The following is a 26,483-nucleotide window of genomic DNA, read 5'->3' as shown; positions in this document are numbered from 1 at the left end:
ATATGGAATTATTTAATGAACAAAAAAGTGTGAAACAAACCACAATATGTTTAATATTTTAGATTCTGTAAAGTAACCCCCTTTTTCCTTCATGACAGCTTTGCACACTCTTGGTATTCTCAGTCTGCTTCATGAAGTGGTCTCCTGGAATGGTTTCTAATTAACATGAGCCTTGTCAAGAGTTCACTTGTAGAATGACTTGCCTTCTCAATGTGTTTGAGACTATGGTTTGAGACCATCAATTGTGTTGTTCAGAGGTAGGGTTGGTACACAATGGATAACCCTATTTGACAACTGTTGTAATCCATAAAATGGCAAAACCAGATTATTTCATAGTTTTGATGTCTTCAGTATTAATCTACAATGTCGAAAATAATTAAAATAAATAAAAAACACTGATTGAGAAGGTGTGTCCAAACTTTTGACTGGTGGTGTATCAGGCAAAAGGATATCCTTGAACTTCGGGGGCATTATGCAGCAGACACTTTTTAAAATTACATATCGCTTTATTTGGGAGTGCACTATATCTTTAAGAAGGGTCCGATTTCACAGAATTAGACATCAGATAATTTCACTAGACTACTCACAGTAGCATCCTCGTCAAAGCTTTATTAAAAAGGGAAGAAATTCGAAAAAGGTGTAGTATTTGTATCGACATCACTGCGCTGTTAAGTCACATCCGTACTTTTTGTCGAGTCATTGGGACAGACGCAGCTCCTCTCCGGCTCCTCTCTCCATCATCAGCTCGGACAAATTTCAGAGATGTCAGGCACGGTAAAGGATGAACCCGGAGAACCGAGTGAAGGTCAGAGGTCTCAATCCATCCATGTTTCCATGAAAAGTCTTAAAAAGAGTAAAGCGTTCACCGTGAGGGGAAACTGCACTGTCAGACAGGTCGGGGATTTTTTAAAATCTGAATTACTGTTTATTGCATTAATGCGCTTAAGCCGTGGTGTTATGGGGATACATATGGCAAAGTTTGACATCTTGGTGTTTGTTTGTGAGTGTACAGCTGAAACGTGGTCTATCAGCACGACTGGAGGTGCCTGCAGAACTACTTCTGCTGATTCACTCCGGCCGGGTCCTCAGAGAGTCAGAAGTCCTGAGTCACTTGAAAGCAGCAGATGGCTCAGTCAGCATCAGTGTGGTACAAAGGTACACAGAAAAACACTATTCTTAGAGGAAAAAAGACAAATAAAAGAACTGATTTCACTGGAATGCTAGAATAACATTCAGCAAGGACAGCCCATGCAGGGAACACAATCTAACTGAACATAGTCCAACTTTTATGTTAAATCATCCTTTTGCATTCCTTTATTTTTAGCAGTAGTATTAGATATTCTACGCCTTAGGGGTGAGTGAAGAGAGAGGAAGAAAGAGAGACTACTACTGGCTTGACCCTACTGTTATGTTCGTTTCTCTGGAACAGCAATAAAGTTCCTGGGTCAGTTTGATATTGGGCATATTCAATTATCCAAAAGTGTCAGAACCCCAAAAAAATCCCAATACACATTTTTTTTAAATCTATTTTTTAACTCCATTACTAACCATTTAAATCAAGATTTGGTCCATTGGTGTTCTTTAATTCTCACCGGTAATGGTTCAATGAAGATAACTCACTTGTTTTTTATTAAAATGTATGTTAAAACTGTTTTTAATGTACATTGGAAAGCCCTAAATATAAATACAATAGTTTAACGTGACATGGATTTTTGTTTATTTCTTTTTACAGTTGGAATTCTTTTATGAAGTAATGTTGATAAATTAACACGACACCTCTTCTGTCACATGCTGCCCAGATTTTTATGCTGCATTTAGCAGGTTTGGAAGGCATATATATATATATTGCCTGAAATAGACTTTAAAAAGGGTCAATTTGACCCACAACATAAGAGGAGGGTTAAAGAACTGAGGATTTTAGATAAAATTAGACAAAAAAGCAGAACAATTATCATATTGAAAAAGGTACAGATTCAAAGCTTCTTAGTATGTACATCAGCATGTAAACAAATATGTCTTGAAAGGGATACTTCACATACACAGACGTAATAAGCATCATGATAATCAAACAGAGTTAAAAATAAACTTATAAAATTTTAAACTGCCAGACTCTAGACTGCCAGTATGGTATGTTATGCATCATTTCACAGCTTACAACTTGCACATGATATGACGACAATGTAAATTCTGATATACTGCCCATGATCCATACAGGCCACAGCAATCGTCTGCTGCTCCGACCAGTGATCCAGCTTCAGAAGTGGCCCAGTCAGACTTTACAGACAATTTGGACCCTAACCCTGATAACTTCACATCCTCTCCCACCTCTCCCCTCTACCTGGGTAAGAATTATTTAACGAAGGAACCACACACATGTCCACTTACTATCTGCCTTTCTCTGCCACAAATTATCCCAAAGATCCCAAATTTTATATGCGTTTACTTACCTGGGCTGCCCCTGCTCTTTTGATATGATCTCTTTTCCATAGTGGAAGCTCTAGATGGTCTTGACCTGACAAACAGCAGGCGTGGTTTCTTCCCTGTACTTCAGCAGCAGATGGAGAGCCAGCTGGTGGCTGACCCAGAGTTGTTAAATCATGTTCTGGGCAGCCACTTTATTCAGAGCACCCTCTCCACCTCCAGCCCTCAACTAACCAGACAGATGATTCTATCTAATCCCCAAATTCAGCAGCTTCTGGAAACAAACCCAGAGGTGGGAGAATTGATCAACAATGCAGATGTCATCACAGAGGTAGGGATTGAATACAGTTGTTGCAAGTTGCAAAGGCTTACAGGGCCAAACACTAACATGTTTGCCTGCATCAAACATGCAGAAAGTGCTCCACTGTAACAAGTTATTACTCATATCTCTAACATCTGTTAACTTTCTCATTTCACTGGGGGTCTTAAACATAATGATTCCCTATTTGACTCATTTTTTCACCCATGTGCTCAAAATCTTCCTGTCTTAACTTCCATTTCCAGGTGCAGGAGCTTATCAAGAACCCTGACATGATAGAGACAATCATGCATAATGAAGACAGAGCATTAAACAATTTGCAGCCAGAGCATGAAAACCCTAAAACCATCACCCGTGATTCTGATTCTGATCTGAAGTCTGACACAAAGAGAATTCAATCACAGGTAAATAATTGTAAAAAAATATTATCTTTATCTGTTTACATGAATGCAATCATATCTTGAGTTTTAATCTATTGTTTGTGGTCTCCTGCAGTTTCAGGTAGAACTACCCACACAGGTGACCTCATCTAAGAATCAACCGCCACCTGAAATGGAAAAGGGCCAGACTCCACCCTTCTCTAGTCACTGCACAGATCCTCTCAGAAATCTGACTGCTACATGCAGAGATGATCCAACCCCCCAAAGCCCTATTACTCCAGGTAGAAAAAGTCCAATTCTGTACAATTAAATTACACTCAAAGAAAAGAAGAAATTCATACCCATATTTTCACTCCTTTAATGTCTTTTGATGCCTGTTATGTCATTTTAAAAGTGATTGGTATTCACTGCTATATTCCCCCAAATTACCTGAGGAACAGGTCAGCAATTTTAAGCGGCCAGACCCTAATTTCCATTTAGATTTCTCCTTTTTTCCCATCTTGTATCTGTGTCTCCTCCTTCTCTCCCCAGGCATGCAGTCCCTGCTGGAGGAGATCACAACCAGTCCAGGTCTGATAGAGAGCCTGCTTTCTGGGCCTTATGTCAGCAGTCTCCTCAATTGCCTCAGCCAGAACCCTGACCTGGCGGCTCAGGTGATGCATACACAACATATGCATTGCTACAAACACATACACACGCATATTAGGGATACAAACAATCACAACTGCAGAGGATCTACACTTTTTTTCTCAATAATACAGTTATTTGTAGGTTTCTGAGTATCTGATTCAGTGAGAAATCATGTTGGCTTCAATTCAGAGATGTGGAACTGGACTAAAATCCATCCCCCATGTGTCTTCTTGTTAACATATCCACATAATCTCTCTACTCAGATCCCACACAGGTCTTACAGACTTTACAGCTCCATTTTCATACTGTTTCAGATGCTGCTGAGCCATCCTTTGTTCTCAGGAAATCCCCTGCTGCAGCAGCAGATCAGACAGCAGATCCCCCTCTACTTGCAACAGGTTACTCTACACATCTCGCTGCAAGATAATATACAGTCATGTGGCTTACTAAACAATGGGCAAAGATGTCATGTGTTAGATACATGAACAACATACTTTTTTCTTTCAAGACACAAATCTATCATCTACAGTTTTTACATCAATTTACAAAAATAACTCTCTCTCAAATTCTAGTGCTTCTGTTAATGATTTACATCTTCATGATTAATGATGAATAATACAAATGCAGATGCAGAGTCCAGAGCTGCTATCAGCCATGTTGAACCCAAGAGCCATGGAGGCTCTGCTGCAGATCCAGCAGGCTCTACAGACTCTGGCTACAGAGGTTCCTGCACTGATAGCCATGTGAGTATGCATACACACAAAACTTTGATTAAACCTTCAGATCAATGATTCTTTGTAGTAAGTGCATTGGAAACATTGTGAGACTCCTCATTTGTTTCTGCCACACTTCTGTTATGTAGGGGTGAACTTGGAAACATTCAAGCAAGTGTTGACGCTCCTCCAGCTTCAGACTCGGCCCTTAAGGACCAATCAGGAAACTGTCCAGGGGTTGTCACGGTGACAGAGCAGCAGCAGCAGTTCGTGCAGCAGATGCTACAGGCCCTGGCTGACACAAACGGGGTATATCTCCTTGTTTCCTTATAACCATTTTGTCAGCACCTCTATTTGATCTAAAATGCTTCTAACTATGACAGTGACATTTTTTCTGACTTATTGAAAAAACTGAACAACTTTTTAAAATGTTGTCCTTTTAGTAGTAGCAGTTGAGTGTAGCATTACAGTATCATATCACACCTTAGTTGGCCTCATCCAGCACCCACATCCATGTTAGGTTTGGTAGGAGGTTCAGGACTATAAAGTTTAACACAGAGTTCAGAACAGCTTTATTTCCCTTCCAAAACCAATTTTAGAGTTATGTTTTAGGTCTATCACAGAGCTAATCAGGAAGTCACTGTGGGTACCTTCTAGGTCCCTCGTGTATTTGCTCAATCTAATTAGAAAAATACAGAAATTGTGTTGTAAGCACATTTCTTGTCAATCTCACAAAAGCAACTGCATGACTCGAGGCAAAAGACTGGTTTGCCTTTTTTTTAATAGTAATTAGTAAGACCCTTCATGACCCTGTTGTCTTGTCCTGTCAGGTCCATGCTGAGGAGTTCCAGTAAGAGATGAGCAGCTGAGCTCACTGTGCTTCAGAGACAGACAGGGACACCCTCAGGAGATCTCACCACAGCTATACATCTGCTCAGTGTCTGACATGCACGCACAGTGTTGATCTGTGCTAATATATTAGAGTATTGAATGCTCATGTGCATAATACACACAAGTACCTAAAATTGAATATAGCAATGGAAATAAATTAAACGACTAAAAAGTGCTTCAGTGAAAACACACAAGAGACAAGTTATATTTAAATTACTGTACATACACAGACATTCTTGTATCCCATCTTTAACTTTCCATAGTAAAAAAAAAGAAGGTCCTCCAGGCATACACTTGGGCTGTTTTCAAAACGGCCTGCTACATACTACCTATGAATGTAGTAGGCAGTAGGTACTGCCTACTACATCCTGCGTTTGAATTTAGTATGTAGTATGACTGTTCTGTTCGATCTGTTATGCAGTATGCTGAGCCAGACATCACTGGATTTCCAGTTTCAGAAAGTGGAAGTAAACAACGGCCAAGCTGATAGAGAAACTGCTTCTTTAGCATCACTTATAATTTAAAAAGTTTAGAAGTAGTTTATACGTATTTTAATAATTTTCACAGAACCTAAAAATGGTGTTTACCCCGTCAAAATAGAAGAAAAAGAAAAAGCGAGGGAGACTGGTCCGAGCATACACGTCTGCATACTGAGACATTTTCCTGAATCAGTAGACATCTGGGGAGTTTTATCATACTGCAAATTTTGCTCTTGTTCACATACCCCTAACTGCATACTGAATTTTCCAAATCAGTATGTGCTGCTAGTATAGTAGGCGGTTTCGAAAACAGCCTTGTTCTTCATTTAGTGATGCAGGTCTGAACAGGTAACTAAATCCCTTTCACATGCTCTCCGCACTTGTAGCAATTGCATGAATATTCAGAGCAGGTCATATATTAGTAATCTCTGTGCAGCTCTATCATGCACAGGCCTCTTTTCATCTGGCCACCTGGAAAGAGAACAATCTGTTTGGTGCCATTCTTGCTGTCCCACAGTGTTTGAGTGGTTTGTCCACCACAGCCTGTAAAGATCAGACATACCAAATAATTAAAAAGTCACCAAAGCAAGACTCAGTTTTCAAGGATGTTTTAAAATGTAGTGGTTAACTTAGTGCAAAGCCAAAGAGTGTTTGTGTGTTTACTTTGGGGCCACATGCACAGGAAGTCTGATTAGCCCGGATAGTCTTCCCAAATGACTCTCCCAGGAGACCTTTTCTCTCAGGCATGAAAACATAGATATGTCGAAAACATTTAGAAAGCTGTAACACAAAGTACCCTACGATTCCAAAGATTTACCTCACATAGGTGAAGATCTTTATTCAAACCCTTGATGCCTAACGCTCTTCATTGCACTAATACCTTTGATTTGTTGTCCTATTGTAAAGCCTATAAAGCAAATGCTGAATGAGAAACATTCCTTTACTCATCTAGCTGACTTTTGTATTTGATGTAATCTGTTAAAACAGTACATTTCTATAATTTATGCTCTGTGTAAGTCAACAGAGCTCCCTCAATTATATATGCATGCACTGTTTTTATTTCAAATGAATATATGATGATGTCCTGCTTTGTAACAGTGCTTTTGTTCCCTTTTATGCCTCAGTGTTATTGTGTTGGTAGCAGTCTTTGTCTAGCATTAATTGAGTCTATAAAAGGTCATTAAACAGGTCAAAGATATTCAATGTAAAGCTATGTTAAACATAGAGTATCAGGGAATTTACACATGTTGTATCAAGCATCACTTGAAAGTCTGAATAAAGATACGAATACAACGCAAATCAGTCTGCCATTTTTGATTAATCGAAAAGTAATTTGTTGTAAAAAGTTACATTATTTTCATTATTACTAAACATGATCCCTTTTAACCCTTATGTATCAAAAATAGGTATTAATGCACATTTTTTAACATTGTTTGATGTACTGCCTGCAGCTGCTGAATCACAAACACTAGAGGGCAGTTACACTTTATGTTTTTACTCATGTCAGCAGCTATTTTTGTCTACATGGCTATTAATATCTTTAAATACATATATATGCGGCTCACAAAAATATATATATAAAATGTCTTCTCTCAGAGTCTGGGACAAATATACTATAAAAGATAATGAGATAATATACTTAGTGTTAATGATGAACATTTAACACTTCTATACATCAAATCTGTCACACAGTAACTTTTGGCCATTTTTTTGTGTCATTTGTTTATATAAATATCTAACAAGCACAATGTAATAAGTAAGTGACTGTCAGTCACCTCGAAAAAGTGTTTTTTTTTTTTGAGATATGATGTGTTTGTTTGTCTTAGAGTTGTACTATCCTTGCATTTGTGTCTCCCGTACCCCGACATTAGATATATGTATGTTATCCACTTGACAACCTTTCTGTGTTCATCTGCTTCTACGAGACTAGGGGGGTTTAATCTCTTGAAGGGTGTGTGTGTCAGTAGAAGTGTGTTTGTGTGTGTGCCCCATTTGTCTGTTTGTGTGAGATACGAGAGTAGCCAAGGGGTTTTTTGGGATTAGAAGCTCCTAAAATATTCGTGTCGAGGTTTCAATATGAGTCACACCACAAAAACAGCTCCATGCTGTTAAATAGAGGAGTGTGTGTGTTTATGGCAGAGAGTGTAGGGGGGTCATGGCCTTGGTCAAATGTGTGTGTCCTCTGAAGATACATATCCATCTGGGACCTGATCAGACCTTTTGCATGGTACGATCTCACCGTCAGAGAAGCTGAACCTGCCTCACAGCAGTGTGGAGCAGTAAGGTGTGAAATTGTAATTCCTCTAATCATATCACTTCGTAGTCTTTTCTGTAAAGATTCTACTTCAAGATATGTTAATGCAAATACTGTGAGATGTCAGTGTATGAAAGCGGGGTTTTAAAGATTAAATGAGATAAAAACATCAGTAGCTTGCTTCAAAAGTAATCCATTTACAGGTGCTAAGTTGTCAGTAAACTTGTGCAAAGCAGCTTAGATTTAGTAAGTCTGTTTGAGAGAAGATAAAAGAAAACGGAGATGCCGTCTTTAACATCTAAAAAAAAACAGGTTGTCAACAGAGTAGTCAATTCATAAAGTCAGCTCCAGATTTGTACCACAATCCTGTAATACTGTTCAAGTTAATTATGTCCTCTAAACCAAACCGACCCTAAATCACACAAACCTTGTGTTCCAGTATCTCCTCAGGAATACCAATGTATCATTGTTTTCTGCAATGACTAAGTTCTTGGTAAATCTTGAATGATTAGTTGCTTAATGGATTGGTAAATCAAATAGATTAATCTATTTATAATTTATCATATGAACACTACCTTTCTTCCTGTAGCCTCTGCATCACAATTTTGAGTTGCTGTGTTCTCTTTTTCCTTGGATGATTGTAAACTGATCTTCAAGCTCAGGACTGTTGCTCTAAGGCGAAAATAAAAATAAGTGGCAGCTGCACACTTAAAGCTTTTATGAAATGATATTAACTGAGTATCAATATTTAAATTTTGGACAAATAAGCAATGAGCAGACGTTTTTAGAGTAAAAGAAAATATGACCGACACTTCTCTACATGATGATATTTAGAAGACCAAAAAAGTAAATCAGTGAGTGGATTAAATATTTGGCATGTAAACTTAAACTTATCGCCAGTGTTGAAGGAATTTCATTAAAATGAATACACCGTCAAAATCTAAAAAAAATACGAAACACAAGACTCCGAAAAAAATTGCTGTTAACTACTAAAGTTGAACCATCATCAGTTCATTTTTCCTTCATTGTTCCTTGCTGATGCAACAATAAATTCAACAAATACAGTGACTACAAAGTCAAAGGAAACATTTCTGTCATTTCACTAGCCTGCTTTAACAATCCAACACCATAAAACTGATGTAGTTTAATTTCATTTTACTTTATTTAATCGGAAGAGTTCGTTTTCTGTTTATTATGGCATTTGTTAATCACAACTGTCAGTGCAGTTAAACATATTAGTGATTATATTATTGCGAAACAAGGGCAAACTTTTCAGATACCACCATAGTGAAATTCTAAGGAGCATAAAGAGCACTTGACTTGACAGGAGACTTGAGGTTCACATCTCACATAAAAAGACAGTGTTTGTCTCACTTCACACTTTGGCATTTTCAAAGTGCAGTTCATCTATTTTAAAACTAATCCAGTCAAGAACATGTGGCATCCTAAAAATGGCACTACAAGAGAACACAAAGAATAATAAAAATCCAAAGACTTCATCACCTCAGAACCACAAAGGTTGGTCGACCTTTGTTTGCCAGCTGAAGCTAGAGGAAAAATCCAACATTTTACTTCGAAGGCTAACTTTCTGGACACATCAGTGTAACCAATGGTTCGAAAAACCACTTTTAGCCAAATCCTTTTTTGATAGGCTGCATTGTTTAAAGAACAATTAGCTACTTAAGAAGGAGCCATGTGTTCAGATCATAAACTTCCCATATACAGTGGATAGCAAAAGTCTACACACCCTTGTTAAAATGCCAGGTTTTGTGATTTTGACAAAGATAAATCATGTTAGAACTTTTTCCACCTGTAATGTGACCTATAACGTGCACAATTAAACTCAAACAAAACTGAAATCTTTTAGGGGAAGAATAAAAACTAAAAAACTAAAATAATGTGATTGCATAAGTGTATACACCCTCTTATAACTGGGGATGTGGCTGTGTTCAGAATTAACCAATCACATTCAAACTCATGACAAATAGTAGTCAGTAAACACCTGTCATAATCTAAAGTGACTTTGATTAATCCCAATAAAGATCAGCTGTTCTAGGAGGATTTTCATGACATTTCCTTAGTTGCATCTTACAGAAAAAGCCATGGTTCACAGAGAGCTTCCAAAGCAGCAGAGGGATCTCATTGTTGAAAGGTATCAGTCAGGAGAAGGGTACAAAAATGTTCCAAGGCATTAGATATACCATGGACCACAGTGAAGACAGTCATCATCAAGTAGAGAAAATATTGCAGTGACATTACCAAGAACTGGACATCCCTCCAAAACTGATGAAAAGACGAGAAGAAAACTGGTCAGGGAGGCTTTCAAGAGGTCTACAGCAACATTAAAGGAGCTGCAGGGATTTCTTACTAGTACTGACTGTGTACTACATGTGACAACATCTCTCGTATTCTTCATTTCTGCTATGGGTAGGGTGGCAAGACGGAATCTGTTTCTTATGAAGAAAAACATCCAAGCCCGGCAAAATGTTTTGAAAACATACATGAAGTCTCTCAAAAGCATGTGGCAAATGTTTTATGGTCTGATGAATCCAAGGATGAACTTTTTGGCCATAACTCCAAAAGGTATGATTGACGCAAAAACAACACTGCACATCACATAAAGAGAACCATACCCACAGAGAAGCATGGTGGGGGCAGCATCATGCTTTGGAACGGACCAAAGCATACAACCAAATCAACAAAAGCATGGCTTCCCCAGAAGAAAGTTAAAGTTTTGGAATGGACCAGCCAGAGCCCAGACCTGAATCCAGTTGAATATCTGTGGGGTGGTCTGAAGAGGGCTGTGCACAGGAGATGCCCTCACTATCTGATGGATTTGGAGCTTTTTTGTAAAGACGAATGGGCAAATATTACCACGTCTAGATGTGCCATGCTAATGGACTCCTACAAAAAAAAAACTGACTGCTGAAATAAAATCAAAAGGTGCTTCAAAAAATTATTAGTTTACACTTATGCAACCACATCAGTTTCAGTTATTTATTTTTTATTCTTCCCCATAAAAGATTTTTCAAAAAAAATTCAATTGAATTGTTCATGTTATAGGTCACGTTAAAGGTGGAAAAAGTTCTGACTTGATTTATCTTGGTCTCATATTTTTACATCACAAAACCTGGCATTTTAACAAGGGTGTGTAGACTTTTGATATCCACTGTATATGTCGGCAAAATAAAAGTTTGGTTCATTTCATTCCCAGAGAAGGGCCTGTTCATATTTCTGGGGAGTCTTAGTTTCACTGTTAATAGTAAGTTACACAGAGGCAGCACTCTGGCTTGCTTCAGTGGTATGAACCCATAAAATAAGCTTTTCTTTTAGGTCAATTGCAAAATAAGAAGTCTTAAATTTAACAAAATTACAACATCAGGATGCATTTTTTAAAGAGAAAATTCAAACTCTGTCAGGCCTGTCCTCAATAGAAGAAAAAAAAGTTGCATGGTTTGGTGGATAGAGGTCGCATCTTTTTATCATTTCTGATGCAGTCCAAGAAGTCAGGAAATCTGATTGTTGATTGGCTTTTGCAACACAGCAGCAAGCTCCTTATGTATAATCTATAGATAATAGAGGTCAAGATTTTGGTGACGACTTAAGGCTCACAATGTGCTTCTCGACCTCCAAGGCCATATCAGGGATACTCCTCCTAATCTCCAGCATTAACACATTCTCCTCCTCCAGTGGGGGCTCTAAAACGTCGAACTGGGAGCGCAGAAGATCTGCCTTCATGTAATGTGCTGTCCGGGTCACCATCCTCTGGTGTATAAGTTCATAGTCACCGTGTAGGAAGAGAAAAAAGACATCAGGAGAGGAGGCATGGAGGATGTCTTTGTCTGGATTGGGGGAGGAAGCAAGGGCTTTGGAGCCAAAGAGCAGAATCTGCCTATATAGACGCCTCAGAGCGGAGCAAACCACAAGAGCATCCCGTCCCAAAGACCTTTCTCTGAAATCAGAAGACACTTATTTACAGAAGGCAGGGTTGAATAAATAATAACTTGTATGGACAACAAGAATAGTGTTAAAAACAAACTTATCAAACTTAGAGTGAACTCTGGTGACAAACGGCTAAAGAGAAAAAGGAGGCGAAGAGGAAAGAAATGCATGCTAAGATGAGCTGATGGGGGAAAATGACTGTGACTGAGTGTGGAAGTGTGAAGGAAAAAGTCTTTGATGTTGTCACAGACGTTTCAAGAAAGAGATGGCACACTTCTTAGCTCTCCCTCACCTCCTCTCTTCACTCTCACTCAGTAAATCTGTCTTTACTCTCCCAAAGTGCCTCTCCTCGCTCTCTGGTTTTCAGCCCGATTTTAAAAACCATCAGTGATATTTTTGATCTTTTCCTACAATTTCACGCCGGCATATTCTTACCTAGCTGCTCTCCTCTTCTGCCCCTCTCTCCCTAAACCAATCTTCTTAGTGCTCTTCACTCTGGTCTTCCCTAAAGTGGGTTATGTTTTCAGTGCATATGCATAACAGTCTGTGTATAAGTTGATTCCTTACCTCTCAATAACTTCATGAAGTTTGAGAAGCCAAGGCAGTCTGTCCTGATGGGGACAAATATCAACTGGTTATGTTTGTGCTATAAACAGAAATTGTGCATTTTTGTCATGATGTGGAGTAGAAAAATCTCATCGTTAAAAAGTTTGTATCTTTGTGATAGATTTTCTAAGAAAATAACTTGATCACCCTTTTTGAACATAAGACATGTACGTGTCGTAACCAAGAGTAGTGCAAAAATGAATGAGCTCCCTCATGGCATAGGAAAGCGCTGAAAATGTTCTATACATAAAGCACACTCACATCGATGTCAGTGTTCAGGTTAGTTTCTTAAAATTAGCCAAATGACATATTGAGCCTTTCTGTGGCCTAGCGTGTGTTTGGTTCTTCAACAGGTTTCTTGACAAAGGGGCCGCGCTGCCTGGCATCCCTTGTGAGTAATACACTTACTATTGAAAAGCATCTCAAAGAAGCCCATTTAAAAAAAAAAAGAACTATCCCTTTAAGCGGTTGTTAGATAGAACAGCTGGAGGAACACGAAATGTGAGCAGTGGAGTGATGGCGATGACATGCAGCAAAGGGTAGTGATCAGGGATCGCTGTGATGAGGCCTAGAGCTGTGTATGGGGACTGCTTTAACAACTTGGCTAAACTTGCAGTACTAGTTTTGTATTCCAACACAGCTTGGTAGTTGAATAAGACACTCCTTTACATCAGGGGCAAACGTGTATTACAGACACCACAGGACAGATGTAGGGAGAGCTGAGCCTGAAATGGTGGAGAGACATTGCTCCTGAAAATACTGACTTCTCATATGAAAAACATGCTGATAAGGATTTATAGTGGATTTTATTTTTCGGAATTCAGAGCTCTATACTACAATATTCTTCATTTTAATGAGCTATGTCAAAAAGTATTTTAAAAAGCAGTCAGGGGCTCAAATAAAGATGTGACAAACAGACATCAGACATGGCAGCGCTCACACACTGATTACACTGCCATCAGAAAAAGAGTCAATCCAAATGTGGTTACAACTGAGCTGGAATCCCTTATTTTTTTAATATGCGGAGATGAACTTAAATTAAAGGGAAAACATGTTTTCTCTTGTCCTGTTTTGCCAACTCCAACCTGCCAACTCGAGTACTGGCATAAAAGACACATTTTCAGCGCAGCCTGACAGTAATCCCAAATTTACATTTCTGCTTCACTCCATCATTCATTCTCTCATCGCCAACTGTTGAGTATTTTTTTAAAACATGCCAAAGCATTACACAGAGCAGGTCCCAGGGTAATTCTCCCCTCATTTGAAAGCAGATTTCTGAGTGGGAGGTTATCATCAGACACCAAACAGCGCTAACGGCAAACTGCTGCCAAATGTTGGCAGCGCTTGTTCTGAGCGTGTACACTCAACTTTGGCAGGTAGCCAGTTGATTGTTTGGATGTCTCCCTTTATTTTGAAAGTCAGCACGGACAGGAAAAAGATAAATGCCAGTACAAGATCAATTTACTTCCCTACTGCTTTCACTCTCTGCTACAGTGAGGCTTCTCCAGACACTTGTAGTGTTTCTGTTGTCTGGGTGAATGGTTTATCCATGACAGGAGACAAATGGCTTACACTAGAAATGACTGACATTCAATTTGAGCTGACAAGACATCCCAGACACACACACACACACACACACACACACACACACACACACACACACACACACACACACACACACACACACACACACACACACACACACACACACACACACACACACACACAACCGGACTCACCTGGTCTGTCAATGGTTTACCAAGAGCCATTTTGTCAATGTTCTCCTGCGGGTGGAAGTTGTCCCCCTCGTAAAGCGGCCAGCCAAGCTGAGGAGTGCATAGTCACACATTAGTATGCAGTGTTAAGAACTTCTAAGTACAAAAACATGATGGTTGTGTGTTTGTTTATATAGAAATGGGGTTGGATCCAAATACCTTTTCTGATAGTACGGCACCAAAAGTACTTCTGCAATTAAAAAACGAGAGAAAGGAAACAGGATTTATACAAGGTTGAAATAAAGACATTTAATCTAATGAACTACTGCTTTAAGGCAAATCTTTACCGTTATAAAATGCTGTAGTTTACAGCCTAAATGACAACTGGGTGAACAGTCTAGTAGCAACAAACTGATCAGACACAATTGATAGTTGAAGAAAGAACAAAACAAAAATATTTTTTTTTTGATAATACATCATTTGAAAAATACTTCCAACTTTTCAGTTCGCTAATTTTTCTTCTTTATCTGAAATGACACTTGAGGCGTGAGCTTTAGAAAATTATGAAATCATCTTGACACGTTTAATTTTTTACTTTATAGATTAAATATTCATTGGATTAATCAGCTGATTATCAAATAACATAAATACTTTTTTGCTGAGTTTTGCAGTTTGCTAACAACTGTTGACTCTATGCCAGACCATTGCATTGGCAGTTATGCAATGTGACATTAACTACGGTGGCCCTGAAGGACAAAACACATTTACAAAAGATGAAACACTTTTACCGTTTAGTCTGACTCCTTTTAGTCTGACTCCTTTTAGTCTGACTACTTTTAGCCTGACTCCGTTTAGCCTGAGGCTATGTGGTCTGAGGACGTTTCATCTGAATTCTGACACATGATGAAGGCTTTGCAGAGATATGACGGTGCTTTTCCAGAGACATGATACTTTTTCATCTGAGGTCTGACACCTCACTCTGAGACCTGAGGATGTCCTAATATGTAAACCATGTCACTCCATTTGGTTTCTCTCCATCAAAACAAACTAAATGACCCCTCACTCGATCACTTCCGGATCCCTTCCTGTATTTGGTACATTCCCTTTCTGTAAAAATGAAAGTTAATTTATTTCAGAAATTGTAGAAGGATATCTTTTGTAAATTTGTTTCCTTAAATGTAAAAAAAAGTGTTGGGCTTGGTAAAAGTATGCTATTTTAATATTATCTTTATTATTAACTTTTGTATTTATTTATTTTATTATTATTCTTATTATATGTATTTTTTTCTCTCTTTTTTTGTTGTTGGTTTTGTATTATTAAATATATTTTGTCAACTTGTGGTGAACAAAGAAATACTGAAAAAATGCAATAAAAAGTTGAATGACAAAAAATAAATAAATAAGTGTTTCATCTTTTGTAAATTTGTTTCCTTAAATGTAAATTTGTTTTGGCCTTGGTAAAAGTGTTTTGCTGATGTAATTTTTCTTTATAAAATGTAGAAATGTTTTCCAAAATGTAAATTTGTCTCCAACTTTGTAAAAGTGTTTCATCTTTTGTAAATGTCTTTTGTCCTTCAGGACCACCGTAATTAACAGCTGATAAACTTCCACCCAGTGGTCACTAACATACTGTAAATCCATGTTACTTCCCCCATGGTGTTTACACCAACACTTTTCACCCCATGTGACTGAGTAAATCTTAGTATTTCTATGACATATGAACTGGCTTCTAATGTTGCAATCTTAGATTACCCACAAGATACCGAGACTTATACATACTTCCCACAACCCGAGACTCCCATTATAATATAGATCATCCTGTCTGTGGACCTTTAGACACCTTACGGCAGCTTATGTCCTGAAATGAATAAAAGCAAATGTGTTATTAACTGCAAATTATCCTTCATAGCTTCATAGAAACCGCTCCGGTGTGGTCTATTGATGAGACTTACTCGTGGAACGGACTTCTGGTGCTTCCGGGACCTACGTGCTGGATAGTCTCCACCAGCACAGGTGTAACGTGCCACACTGAGCATCTGCTGTAAGTTCTGTCATTACAACATGTTCGGCCGCCTGCTCAACGACTACGACCGTACAATCTGTCCTTACAGCAAAGCGAAACTCATGTTACGGGGAAAGGAGAACCACACGTGTTGATAAACAATAAAGGTTCAGTGATTTGTGTGCGTAATGACGCAGCACGTATCTGCTGTGTGTGCGTTTAAAGAGACAGCGCACTGCTCCTCAACAGACTCAGATTACGTTGCAAGTAGATTGTCTTGACGTCATTGTGATGGGAAAAAATAATGTCACATCCGAGATTAGAATTAACAGATGTGTAAAAATAACATAATAATCTGCAAACTGTAAAACACAAACTCATGTGGGCTACCTAGTCTATATGGGCACAGTTATCAATAAATCGGGTTTTAGCATGTAAAATGAATGCGTGGCTTACATTTAAGAATGTCTCTCAGTATTTCAAAATACACATTTAGTAGGTATGAGAAGGCGAGTTTCTGAATTATGTATATATATAAAGGTGTTACATACAGGTGTTTTGGCCATCTGCACAACACATGAATCAATTACAGGAGTCTGAAGATTCTGAGAGAGAGAGAGAGAGAGAGAGAGAGAGAGAGGAGAGAGAGAGAGAGAGAGAAGGGAGAGAGAAAAGGGAGAGGGAAAGCCATCCTCTCTCTTGTGAATCCATCAGTCGGCAGGCAAGAGACGGATGCAAGCTCTCCTCCCTCCTGTTCCTGTCCTGTTGCATCCATCCATTCTCTTACCCATCCATCTCTCCATCCATCTCTCCACTCTCAAGGGCGTCACAGGGGGTAACATTACCCGGTCGAGAAGCGCATGCATGCATGCATGTTTGCGTAGACCCTCAGTGTATGTAGGCTACGTTAGCGTCTGCTCTGCGTGTGGATCTGCTGTCATGAGGAGCTGAAACAGAACCGACAGGAGGATGAAAATGCTCCGGTTTCGCAGCCCCAGCATCCGCTCCTTAGACCAGGAGATCCTTTGTACGATCCGGTTACTGGACGACTCTGAAATCTCCTGCAGCATCCAGGTAAGAAAGCCTCATACACTTCATGTTCTGGCGCCACCGATTATAGCAATTATCACGTGCACGCAGCAGATGCATTTCGTTTAATGGAGACATGACTTGTGAGAATCCAGGCCGTATATTGTGTGTATCATTTTCCGGTGTCCTTTTTTCAAAACAAAGAAATTAGAACGTCTTTCTCATTTCTTGACACTGTGATTTACCGTGGTGATCTCATGCTTCCCTCCGTGCTGCCTTCATGAGATAAAAAGAGGGGAAGAAGTACATAACCATTACAGAATAGTGACTGATCAGTCCACATGGAGCAAAGTTGGGATGAAGTTGGCTCACAGCAGCTTAAAGGATGTTCAATGGGTGTGGTGGGGATGACAGTGATGATACTGATAATGATGATGATGATGATGATGCTGAGAGTGTGTTATTGATTTCAATTAGTCAAGTGAAGCTGTGGGTCTGTGCAGTAGGCTAACCTTTATGAACTCCTGTCCTCATATACCTTGTAATGCATGTCGTTTTCCACCCTGCTGAATTCAAGTGCTCTGGACAGAAAGCCAAGCAAGTCAGTCACTCAGCTGATTTGGCTGCACTGTCCACTAACTAATATTTTAAAGCATCCTTCAAGAGGAGGTCATTAGGGTGTCAACGTTTTTTTTTTTATGTAAGCAAGGTTTTACTCTAAATGATGTGGGGAAAGTTGAAAATCTATACTGGCAATTCAAATTATGGGTATGTTTCACTGGATCACAATAAACCATCTGCCACACTCAGCAGACTCAGACCTCAAGCAACATGGCTGATTGAATCAAAGTGATGTGTAGTTAAATTAGATGTGATTTACAGCCAACTGCTCAACATTTAATGTTTTTCTCACTCTTTTTTTTTGTTTTATTTGTGTGCACTGCAGCTCTGCACTGGGACAGAAATTCCTCTGGTTTTTCTGGTTAAGCCTGCCTTGTAGCTTGTTGCATTGTCTGTAAATCAAATATAGTACATAAAGGCTGACAAAGAGAAAGTGCTGGGGTTAATCCTGCTCTGTGGTTTTTCTGTGTGGACAGTGCATGCTCTCTCAGTGCCATGTGTGGGTTTTCTCCAGGTGATCTGGCTTCTCCCCCACAGTCCAAAGTCATGCAGGTTAGGTTCATTTGAAAATCTAAATAACCTGTAGGAGTGATTGTGAGCTATAATGATTGTCTTTTTATGTCAGCTGACATAATCTCCTGTACAAAATGAAACCCACCTCTCCCACAGTTTTAACCAATATAATTTTAGCCCCTAACAACCCCTCAAGAAATGATCTATTATGAATGCTTATGAATGACTGGACAATTAAATGGATAGTTAAAGAGAGGGCCAACAAGGAATTGATGCACAAATCACCACTTAAAACCAAAGTGCAGCCAAATACCAAACTTGCATCAGAGGTGAAAAAGCAAAAAATATGAAACTCTGCTCGTTAAAGATCTAATGTAGAAACTTGTTTTGGCTGTCGGAACAAAGAGAAAAACTTTTTTTTCCCCCTGTTTACACAAATAAATTAGATTCTGTGTGGCTCTGAGCTGCAGCTACTGCCAGAGAAGCAAAAGTAAAATCAGGTGAATTGCCAAATTCTGACTCATATGTTTAGAGCATCCACATATTGAATTAAGGATAAGGCAGAGGAAATATTAGCAATGATAAAAGAAAGGAGGGGAAACCTTCAGCAGTACACTAAATCCGTCAAAGCAGCACCAACTTGTTTTGTTACCCAGCAAGTTGGACAGCAAAGAGCGCAGTGAGAGCAGCTTGTCTCAGCCTCTAGAAGAAGTCCTCATCTGCCTCGGCCTTGCTGTCTGACCCTGAAAGAGCAGAAACACTGCCTACCTGTCAAACTAACCGTTTCACTGTGCCTCTGCATGTACCCGATCAAAAATTTACACAATAACACAAAGTGCACAGAGCTAGAGGGGGGTAGAGAGAGAGGTTGTGTCCCCATGCATGTATACCTGCCTGGTTGTGTCTTTTAGAGCACCAAAGTGTGTCAAACATCTATGTTCACATCGGAGAACATCAAAGTGTGTCTTTTCTCCAGGAGATGCATGAATGCAGGAGTCACAGATTGTGAAGGTGTGTGCATGCTTTTAGCTATGCATCGTGGTGTGATAAGGAAGTGGACATTTATTCTTCTAGCTGACTGCTTTTCCCCGACTTCTTTAATGGCTTTGTGTTCCGTTGCTGAGCGGCTCCTTCTTACATATTTCATGACATCCTGAGCTCCTCATGCTACACTTCTGCTCAACAACAGCACTTCTTCTGTTTCAACTACACACACACTTCCATCTCCCACTTTATCTGCCTTTCCCTCCCTCCGCAATGCTCCTGGTCCTGTCTTACTTATTTTGTCTTTTCTGCTTCTCTCCATTGAGCTGAATAAGTAGGTCAGGATGAGATACAGAGACAGTTCTAAATTGAATGGCGTCATGACAATCTTGGGATAAAATTGTGCTTTTTAGAAAAATGCGTCACATTTGAGCAACTTGTTTCGTGTCAGTCTGCAACATCCGTATTTCCCAAAATTTTCCTCTAAGGGATACATTCTTGCCTTTGCATGAAACATGGCTGTGTGTTAGCAGCAGGTCTCCTTTTAGGGCGAAACGTTTGGCACCAAATGATAATCCTGATTCAATGAAGAATGTTAATGTCTTCAAAAGCCACAGTAAATGTGAATATTCTTAAGGCAATAGACTATGAAAATTTGCCTCAAAAGTGGATGAATATTTATGACTTTAGTGGTCATTGCGTAACTCATGTCTCATCAGTGCAAGTGCAAAATATACCAGAGGCAGAGTTTTTGTTTGGATGGCAAGCTTTAAGAAGGTGATTCAAACGGCTCGGCTGGAAAATTTAGACCATGTATATAAAGAACTATCAGACAATGTAAATACATGTCAAAAGAATGTTAATGGTTAAATGAATGTACTTAAAATTGAGCTAAAGGGGAAAACCAGGAGAGTTAAAAAAGATCTAGGGTGTTTTTGTAACATTTTTGGAGACAGAGTTCTGCAGCTACGTACTCCTTTGTTATTCATAGAAGTACTGACTCCAGCTGTTATAATATGTAAGTCAAGCTCATTTTGCTGCTGCTTGCCTGCTTAGTACTGCACTTTCACCAACAATCGCACAACCTAGCTGGGTGTTTGATCTTTAATACTGTGTCTTTATAATTGTTTATTACTTGCAAAACTCTGTAGGCCTTTCTGCTTACTCTTTTTTCATTTATCTTTCTAGATCAAGAAATTTCGCAAAATAAAAAATAGGGTTTTATATCTGAAGGGGAAGGGAGGGATGTTGGGAGTTTTGTAAGGGAGTGGGAGGCTAAGGTTTGGGTGGGATGGGGTGATGATGGGGCATCTTCGTCATCTATTTTTTGTTGATTCTGCCCTTTGATTGTTCTGAGCAAAACCAATAAAAAGATTGTTGAAAAGGAGCTCAAATTTAAAATAGTGAGAGATGTGAATGTTCTACCATGGAAAATATATTTTGAATCTCAATGAGTTATTTTCTGGTTAAATTAAGGTTAAAGTAATGATAAAAAAAGGGCAAACTGAAGAGATTTAAATTTTATAACAAATGTTTTAGAATGCCTCAGATTAATAATGGCTGTTGTAGAGAATTCAATTTTTTGTGTTTAGGTTTTGCTCTCGTAGAGTGAAAATTGTGTCTCTGATGAAGTGATGTCTTAGCTTTTTTGAATGCTGGAAAGAATGTTTATCTGTACATCAAGTTAAATCAAGCTACACTGTGATTTGTCAGCTAAACATTATCTATTTCAACCTTAATCAAGTTGATTTTTGAATCATGGGACTAATTACTATTGCCTTACATATTGACTATCCCAAAACATATTTATAACACCCATTTTCTCAAAGGTCAGTCTGCAAATTACAATGAATTCTAACAAAATAGAGGACATTTTATTATTATTTTTATCAAGTAAAAATGTTTCTATCTATTTCAGAACTACTTTATATTCCTTTTAATTTCAATTCTCTAAATTTTAAAGCACAAACAAGAAATATGAAATTAATCCTGATACACATTACTTTGATTTATATTACAGCAATGTCAAGAGGGTGAGGAGTTGTTATGTTCTGGATAAGACATTTTGATATGTTATTCAATATAGTGTATGCACAAACTTCTATGGGGTGTGTGTGTGTGTGTGTGTGTGTGTGTGTGTGGTGTGTGTGTGGGTGTGTGTGTGTGTGTGGTGTGTGTGTGTGGTGTGTGTGTGTGTGTGTGTTTGTTCTGTGAGTGTGTCTACAGCCTGGGGGGCTGAACGTGTGCAGCTTGCTGCTCTCATGTTCAGCAATAAAGTCAGACCTGCTGCAGGAGAGACACGCTGAGATCAAAACATAGTGACCTCCTCTGCTTTCAGTTCCTTTCCCTTCATCACCGCTCATTTTTTCTCATCCTCCCATCTGTCCTTCTTCTCTTTCCCTAATGTTTTCTCCCTGAGCTTTTATCCCCCCATTCCTTCTCTTGCTTTCCCCCGTTTATTCTCTGCTCCACTTTCAGCTTCATATTTGATCACCTTTTCTAACTCCCACAGCCCTCATCTATACCCCCCCTCCCTTATCTTCTCCCTCTCTCCCTCGTCCTTCTCTCTGACACATCATGTATAATTAAGGGTGATCACTGTTCTTCATGGGGCCAACATCAGTCAGCTGTCAGTGATGCGCTCTGATATGAGTGTGTGTGCGTGTATATACTGTAAATGTGTGTGTGAGGGTGGGATGACCATGCTTCACTCGAATGAAAAATGTAAAAGCAGCTACTGAGCCAAACTGCAGTGATTAAAGACATTAATTCACCACACTTAGCAAGAAGTGACAGTGCTGAACCAAAATAGCTTGAACTTTTGAAAGGCTGAAATACATCCTGCTGACCGCTCTGTTTCTATTCCTATTGAAGTCACCTTATCGATACATCAGCAGTACACTCTATTTAAAGATGCTGCGGGTATTGTTTTTCACTGCATCTGCCCTTTTCTCGGTCAAGGAGAGTTGTGTGTGTAGTGCAGGTGCTGCTGGTCTTTTATTTACTACATTTGTTGTGGCATGTTGGGTTGATGTGTGTGTGTGATGCTGATGCAGTGCGATTGTTTGAGCTGGTAGGCATTCTTTGGTACAAGTTATAAATAGCATCAGTTTTCTATTCTTATCTCGCTCTCTGGCGCCTCTTTGACGCCCCTCTGAAGAAGACTAAAGAGAAATAATCCGTTTTCTGACTCGTGCTTCCAGCTGAGAGGAAGCAGACAGAGACGAGACAGCAAGAGGAGGGTAGAAAAAACATCAAAAGAAATGGGTTAGAGGCAAAGAGTGAGAGATATGAGATGGTTGATTAGACAAAATATAGGATGACACGCTTGGTCACATTACGTGAACTATGAAGATGACGGCAAGAGCTCGACATAGTGTTGGAAGGAGTCGGAGAGGAAATGAGGTGCAGCAGCAGATGGAAAACAGATTAAGCAGATCAAAACACAAAACAGATTTGAACAGAGGCAGACGTGTGCAGATTTTGGAAAAAAAAGGAAACAAAGTGGAGAAAAAGAGGGGAGGATAAGGCAGGTAGGAAGTGTGACGATGAGCTAACTAAAGAGGGAATGTACAATGAAATTGAAAGCTGAAAAGAGGAGATAGAGTGAAAAAGTGGACAAAAGGAAGAGAAAGTATAAAGGTAAGGGAGGTCAGAGGTCACAAGCAGAGCTGATTGGTATTCATTGTCTTGCTGAGGACACATCCGTATTCGATCATCCCTTTGGTTGATTGGCCTCCTTTTCAGCATCAGCATGCTGGATGAACACCTCTGTACGGCTAAATACAACATCAGCTGCTGATCAGCTCATTCTTAAAGCAGTTACACACTCATCTTTTAGATTTACACTGAAAATCATTATTATGTGTGTCAAGTGGTTTGAATTTACTCCTTTTGTTGCAGCACTAGATGATTTCTGTAAAAAGAACAAAGAAAGAAAGTTATTTTAAGACTATCCACTTCAAAGGCAAAAATTATAGTTGGATCTGAATTTGCTGTACGTCAGTTTAAACTCAGTTTAAGAGAAAGGATGTTGTGAAAGACAGAAACACAAACACATATATGCTTCGAGTTCTCTTTTGAAACATGCAGTAAAGAGCTGACAACATGGAGTGTCTTGTACAACAAGACAACTATAAAACCTTTTATAGAGGAATTTTAATAGTTTCACTGTTTTCATAATCACAAGGTTTTTAATCTTGGTGGTTGAGTTATGTTCAGCCGTAATCCTGGTGTTGAGAATTTGTAGTCAGTTTGTTGTGTGGTTTCTCCTCAGATTTCTGATGCTAGTTTCAAAACAGCCACACCAGTAACAATTTCAACATTTCAACATTCAATTCAACACTTTGTATTACCAGAATAATCCAAAGTCTGTACTAGGGATAGACCGATTATCGACCAGGCCGATTATCGGCGCCAATATCGGTATTTTGACGCATATGGGCATCTGCCTTTTTTTTTATCTCACAGCCGATAAGAGATCAATTTAAAACTGGGTTATTTTGGCTCTGATGCAGCCGCGCCTCTCTGTCTGCTGTCACTACTCTGTCTCCAGTATTGTCCCACCCACAGCACCATCTGATTGGTTACACACAGAGCCCCGGCACGGGTAACAGCCAATCAGCCAATGAGAAACTGCAGGGAGAAATGGAACGCAAGCTAGGCTACCATTTCTGCAGACAGTGTCATTTCTGCCACGTGATTTAGAGAATTTTGAAAGATTCCAACCTGAGCACTCACTTCTGTTAAGGTGTTCGCTCCACTTGGATTTTTTTCAGCACTTTAATTTGCTGCCAGAAAGTTTGTTTGTTTTTGCACTGTCTACGGCCGCAACAAGTGCTCTTCTGCATAAATATCGGCTCCAAATATCAGTTATCAGCCTCCTTGACTACTAATTATCGGTATCGGTATTGGCCCTGAAAAACACGTATCCATCTATCTCTAGTCTGTACTAACACTTCCAAGCTACAGTAATGCTTTTAATCTCATGACCTTTCAGTAACAGAATGAGAAAAAATGTATTGCAAAAAGGTTGATGAAACCAAACTGTAAGTCTTATCAAAACCTTTAACATCTTTTCTATAGTTTAACCAAACCCTTATTTAATCCTCCATTCAAACATGTAATAATTACTATGGATAAAAAGAAAACTATGGGTGTGTTAAACTATCTGTAAATAAGAGTACAGAGAGTTCTCTATGTTTTCGCAAAGATTTCATCATCATCCTTAGAGTGTGTGGTGTTGTAACCCTCTTTTGTAACATGTATACTTAATTGCTTCTTGTTCTCATATTGTGAGACATTAAAAATGTGGGACGGAGGCAAAGGCAGGCACACACATACAAGTACTTACTAATTTGTGCCTAAAATGAGCAAACAAACAGACTTTTCAAATTAGCTCACAGGTTCAAATTCCCTCTCTGTTTTCTGCACACGTTCTCTAATTTCTCTTTCATGGACTGTTTGTTTGTCTGCCTTTAAAATCTGCTAGATAAGACAGCTGCTTCCATGCATCCACCACGTGCACACACTCAGCAGTGTTACTACTTCAGTCATGCCATCAGCATTATCCTCACACGTTCTCTGTCCTGTGGTGAGTGCACAGCTTTACACAGGGAGAAGGATTGATTGAGCTCCATTATAACAGAAACTGGTTCTGCTCCATATATTGATGATTTATAGCTCTACCTCTAAGCCTATTAGTCGGTGTGGCCAGCCATGAATGCAGGTCCATAACATGTTTTATATCATATGTGTTAATTCCTTCATGCTTCATGTGCATCTCTGCAGCACTGCAGGAGATGGAAAGGTGATTGAATTGTCTCCTTCCACATTGGGACAAGGTCACATTCACTGTTATAAGCACTGCTCACAGAGATTATCACAGAGGGATCACCCAGCACATGGTGGATTTGAAAAAAAAAACCATAAATTGTAGGATTACATGTTGTAGTAAACTTAGAAGTTAAATGATTGAAAACATTAAGTCACCGGAGATTAGTGTATCTGAAAATAGTAATGTTATCTTTTCAAAATGAATCTAATTTTAATCATAAATTGGAAAAAAATAATTTAACTAATTGCTGATGGGGCTGGGGAGTAGTGGAGGAAAAAAAGTATTTGTGCTCTCCCTTTAAAAGGCTGATGATTGGGCTAAACCCCTTGAAAAGTTATTAATTCTGAATACTAATGGTGATGCTAAGGACGACCAGGGGTGGGGCCACAGGGTGTGCAGGGGTGGCCATGGGACAGACGCAGCACTTATATTAAAATCCACTTGAGTTTCAACAAGCTGCTAATAGCTTCACTGCTGATCGATGTGAAATGTTTTCTTTTGTTGGTTCTTTTAAATTGGGATTTTGGACAAACATCTTCTGTTTGAGTCCTTAAAGTATAGACAAGTTAGTAAGTAAGTAAGTAAGTAAGTAAAGGAAGACATCATGGAGGATATTTTTAATGTTACTCCTGATTTTGGAGAGCACAAAACCCACAATTGGTTGTTAACAGCTGACCAGTCACGAGAGGAGAAAAGAAGAAAAAGAAGTGAAGAAATTAACAAGAGATGTTAAAACACACAAGGAGGTGCAGAGTGAAATAAATGTCAACCAAAAGCAACGACTACCGCAACATAGATAAGACTTTACTGTGAATTAAATGTTAATTTTAATGTTAATATAACCCATGAGTTGGCTGGTAAGGCTCAATACAGCTGTGGTGTATTAGGAATATCACCCCATCTATCTTTTCTGGCTTTGGTAAAATGATGACACAGGATTAGCCATATGTCAATTCTGTGGCTCCAGGCATGAGTCCATTACTGTGTGGTTTGGTGGCTGAAGAGGCTTAGCTCAGCACATTCTGTTATGCAGCTCATGAGATCAATACTACACTGAAGCTGTGTGGCTTTTATCCTGATATGACATCATGCCTTGACTCTACACGCCGCCTCTCTCAATTTTTCTCTTTAAAGTTTAAAATAAATGC

General features: G+C 39.1%; 3 protein-coding genes across 3 annotated transcripts in view; 2 read left to right on the top strand and 1 right to left on the bottom strand.

Annotated features, from left to right (window-relative positions):
- The first annotated feature begins 535 nt into the window (after positions 1 to 535).
- On the top strand, positions 536 to 7,132 carry LOC117818400 (ubiquilin-1-like). Its single transcript, XM_034691261.1, has 11 exons — positions 536 to 894; positions 1,013 to 1,155; positions 2,215 to 2,342; positions 2,490 to 2,752; positions 2,986 to 3,144; positions 3,236 to 3,401; positions 3,652 to 3,773; positions 4,065 to 4,148; positions 4,378 to 4,493; positions 4,613 to 4,772; positions 5,294 to 7,132. The coding sequence occupies exons 1-11, from the start codon at positions 763 to 765 to the stop codon at positions 5,315 to 5,317; spliced, it is 1,497 nt and encodes a 498-aa protein (XP_034547152.1). The 5' UTR covers positions 536 to 762; the 3' UTR covers positions 5,318 to 7,132.
- Positions 7,133 to 9,227: 2,095 nt separating this feature from the next.
- LOC117819584 (probable gluconokinase) lies at positions 9,228 to 16,535 on the bottom strand. The gene is made up of 6 exons (XM_034693024.1): positions 16,303 to 16,535; positions 16,130 to 16,208; positions 14,570 to 14,600; positions 14,375 to 14,461; positions 12,597 to 12,640; positions 9,228 to 12,039 (listed from the first exon to the last, which is right to left on the bottom strand). Exons 2-6 carry the CDS (start codon positions 16,165 to 16,167, stop codon positions 11,670 to 11,672), a joined length of 570 nt encoding a protein of 189 aa, XP_034548915.1. The 5' UTR covers positions 16,168 to 16,208; positions 16,303 to 16,535; the 3' UTR covers positions 9,228 to 11,669.
- Positions 16,536 to 17,070: 535 nt separating this feature from the next.
- Positions 17,071 to 26,483, top strand: part of frmd3 (FERM domain containing 3) — a 57,039-nt gene continuing 47,626 nt past the window's right edge. The window contains exon 1 of the mRNA XM_034693023.1: positions 17,071 to 17,426. Coding sequence (XP_034548914.1) covers positions 17,322 to 17,426 — 105 coding nt within the window. The 5' untranslated portion in view covers positions 17,071 to 17,321. The remainder of the gene's footprint in view (positions 17,427 to 26,483) is intronic.

The sequence above is a fragment of the Notolabrus celidotus genome, chromosome 9, assembly GCF_009762535.1.
Source record: "Notolabrus celidotus isolate fNotCel1 chromosome 9, fNotCel1.pri, whole genome shotgun sequence".
Taxonomy (NCBI): Eukaryota; Metazoa; Chordata; class Actinopteri; order Labriformes; family Labridae; genus Notolabrus; species Notolabrus celidotus.
Note: the sequence above shows the minus strand (reverse complement) of the source record. Positions and strands in the feature narration are given on the sequence as shown.

Bases quoted from the DNA above. Each gene is read 5' to 3' on its own strand.
- LOC117818400 (XM_034691261.1), top strand. From the start codon at position 763: ATGTCAGGCACGGTAAAGGATGAACCCGGAGAACCGAGTGAAGGTCAG. The intron at 3,145-3,235 runs GTAAATAATTGT...GGTCTCCTGCAG, and splicing joins CAAAGAGAATTCAATCACAG to TTTCAGGTAGAACTACCCAC. The intron at 3,774-4,064 runs GTGATGCATACA...ATACTGTTTCAG, and splicing joins ACCCTGACCTGGCGGCTCAG to ATGCTGCTGAGCCATCCTTT.
- LOC117819584 (XM_034693024.1), bottom strand. From the start codon at position 16,167: ATGATCTATATTATAATGGGAGTCTCGGGTTGTGGGAA. The intron at 14,601-16,129 runs GTATGTATAAGT...TTTTAATTGCAG, and splicing joins GGAGTCTCGGGTTGTGGGAA to AAGTACTTTTGGTGCCGTAC. The intron at 14,462-14,569 runs GTATTTGGATCC...TGCACTCCTCAG, and splicing joins GTGCCGTACTATCAGAAAAG to CTTGGCTGGCCGCTTTACGA.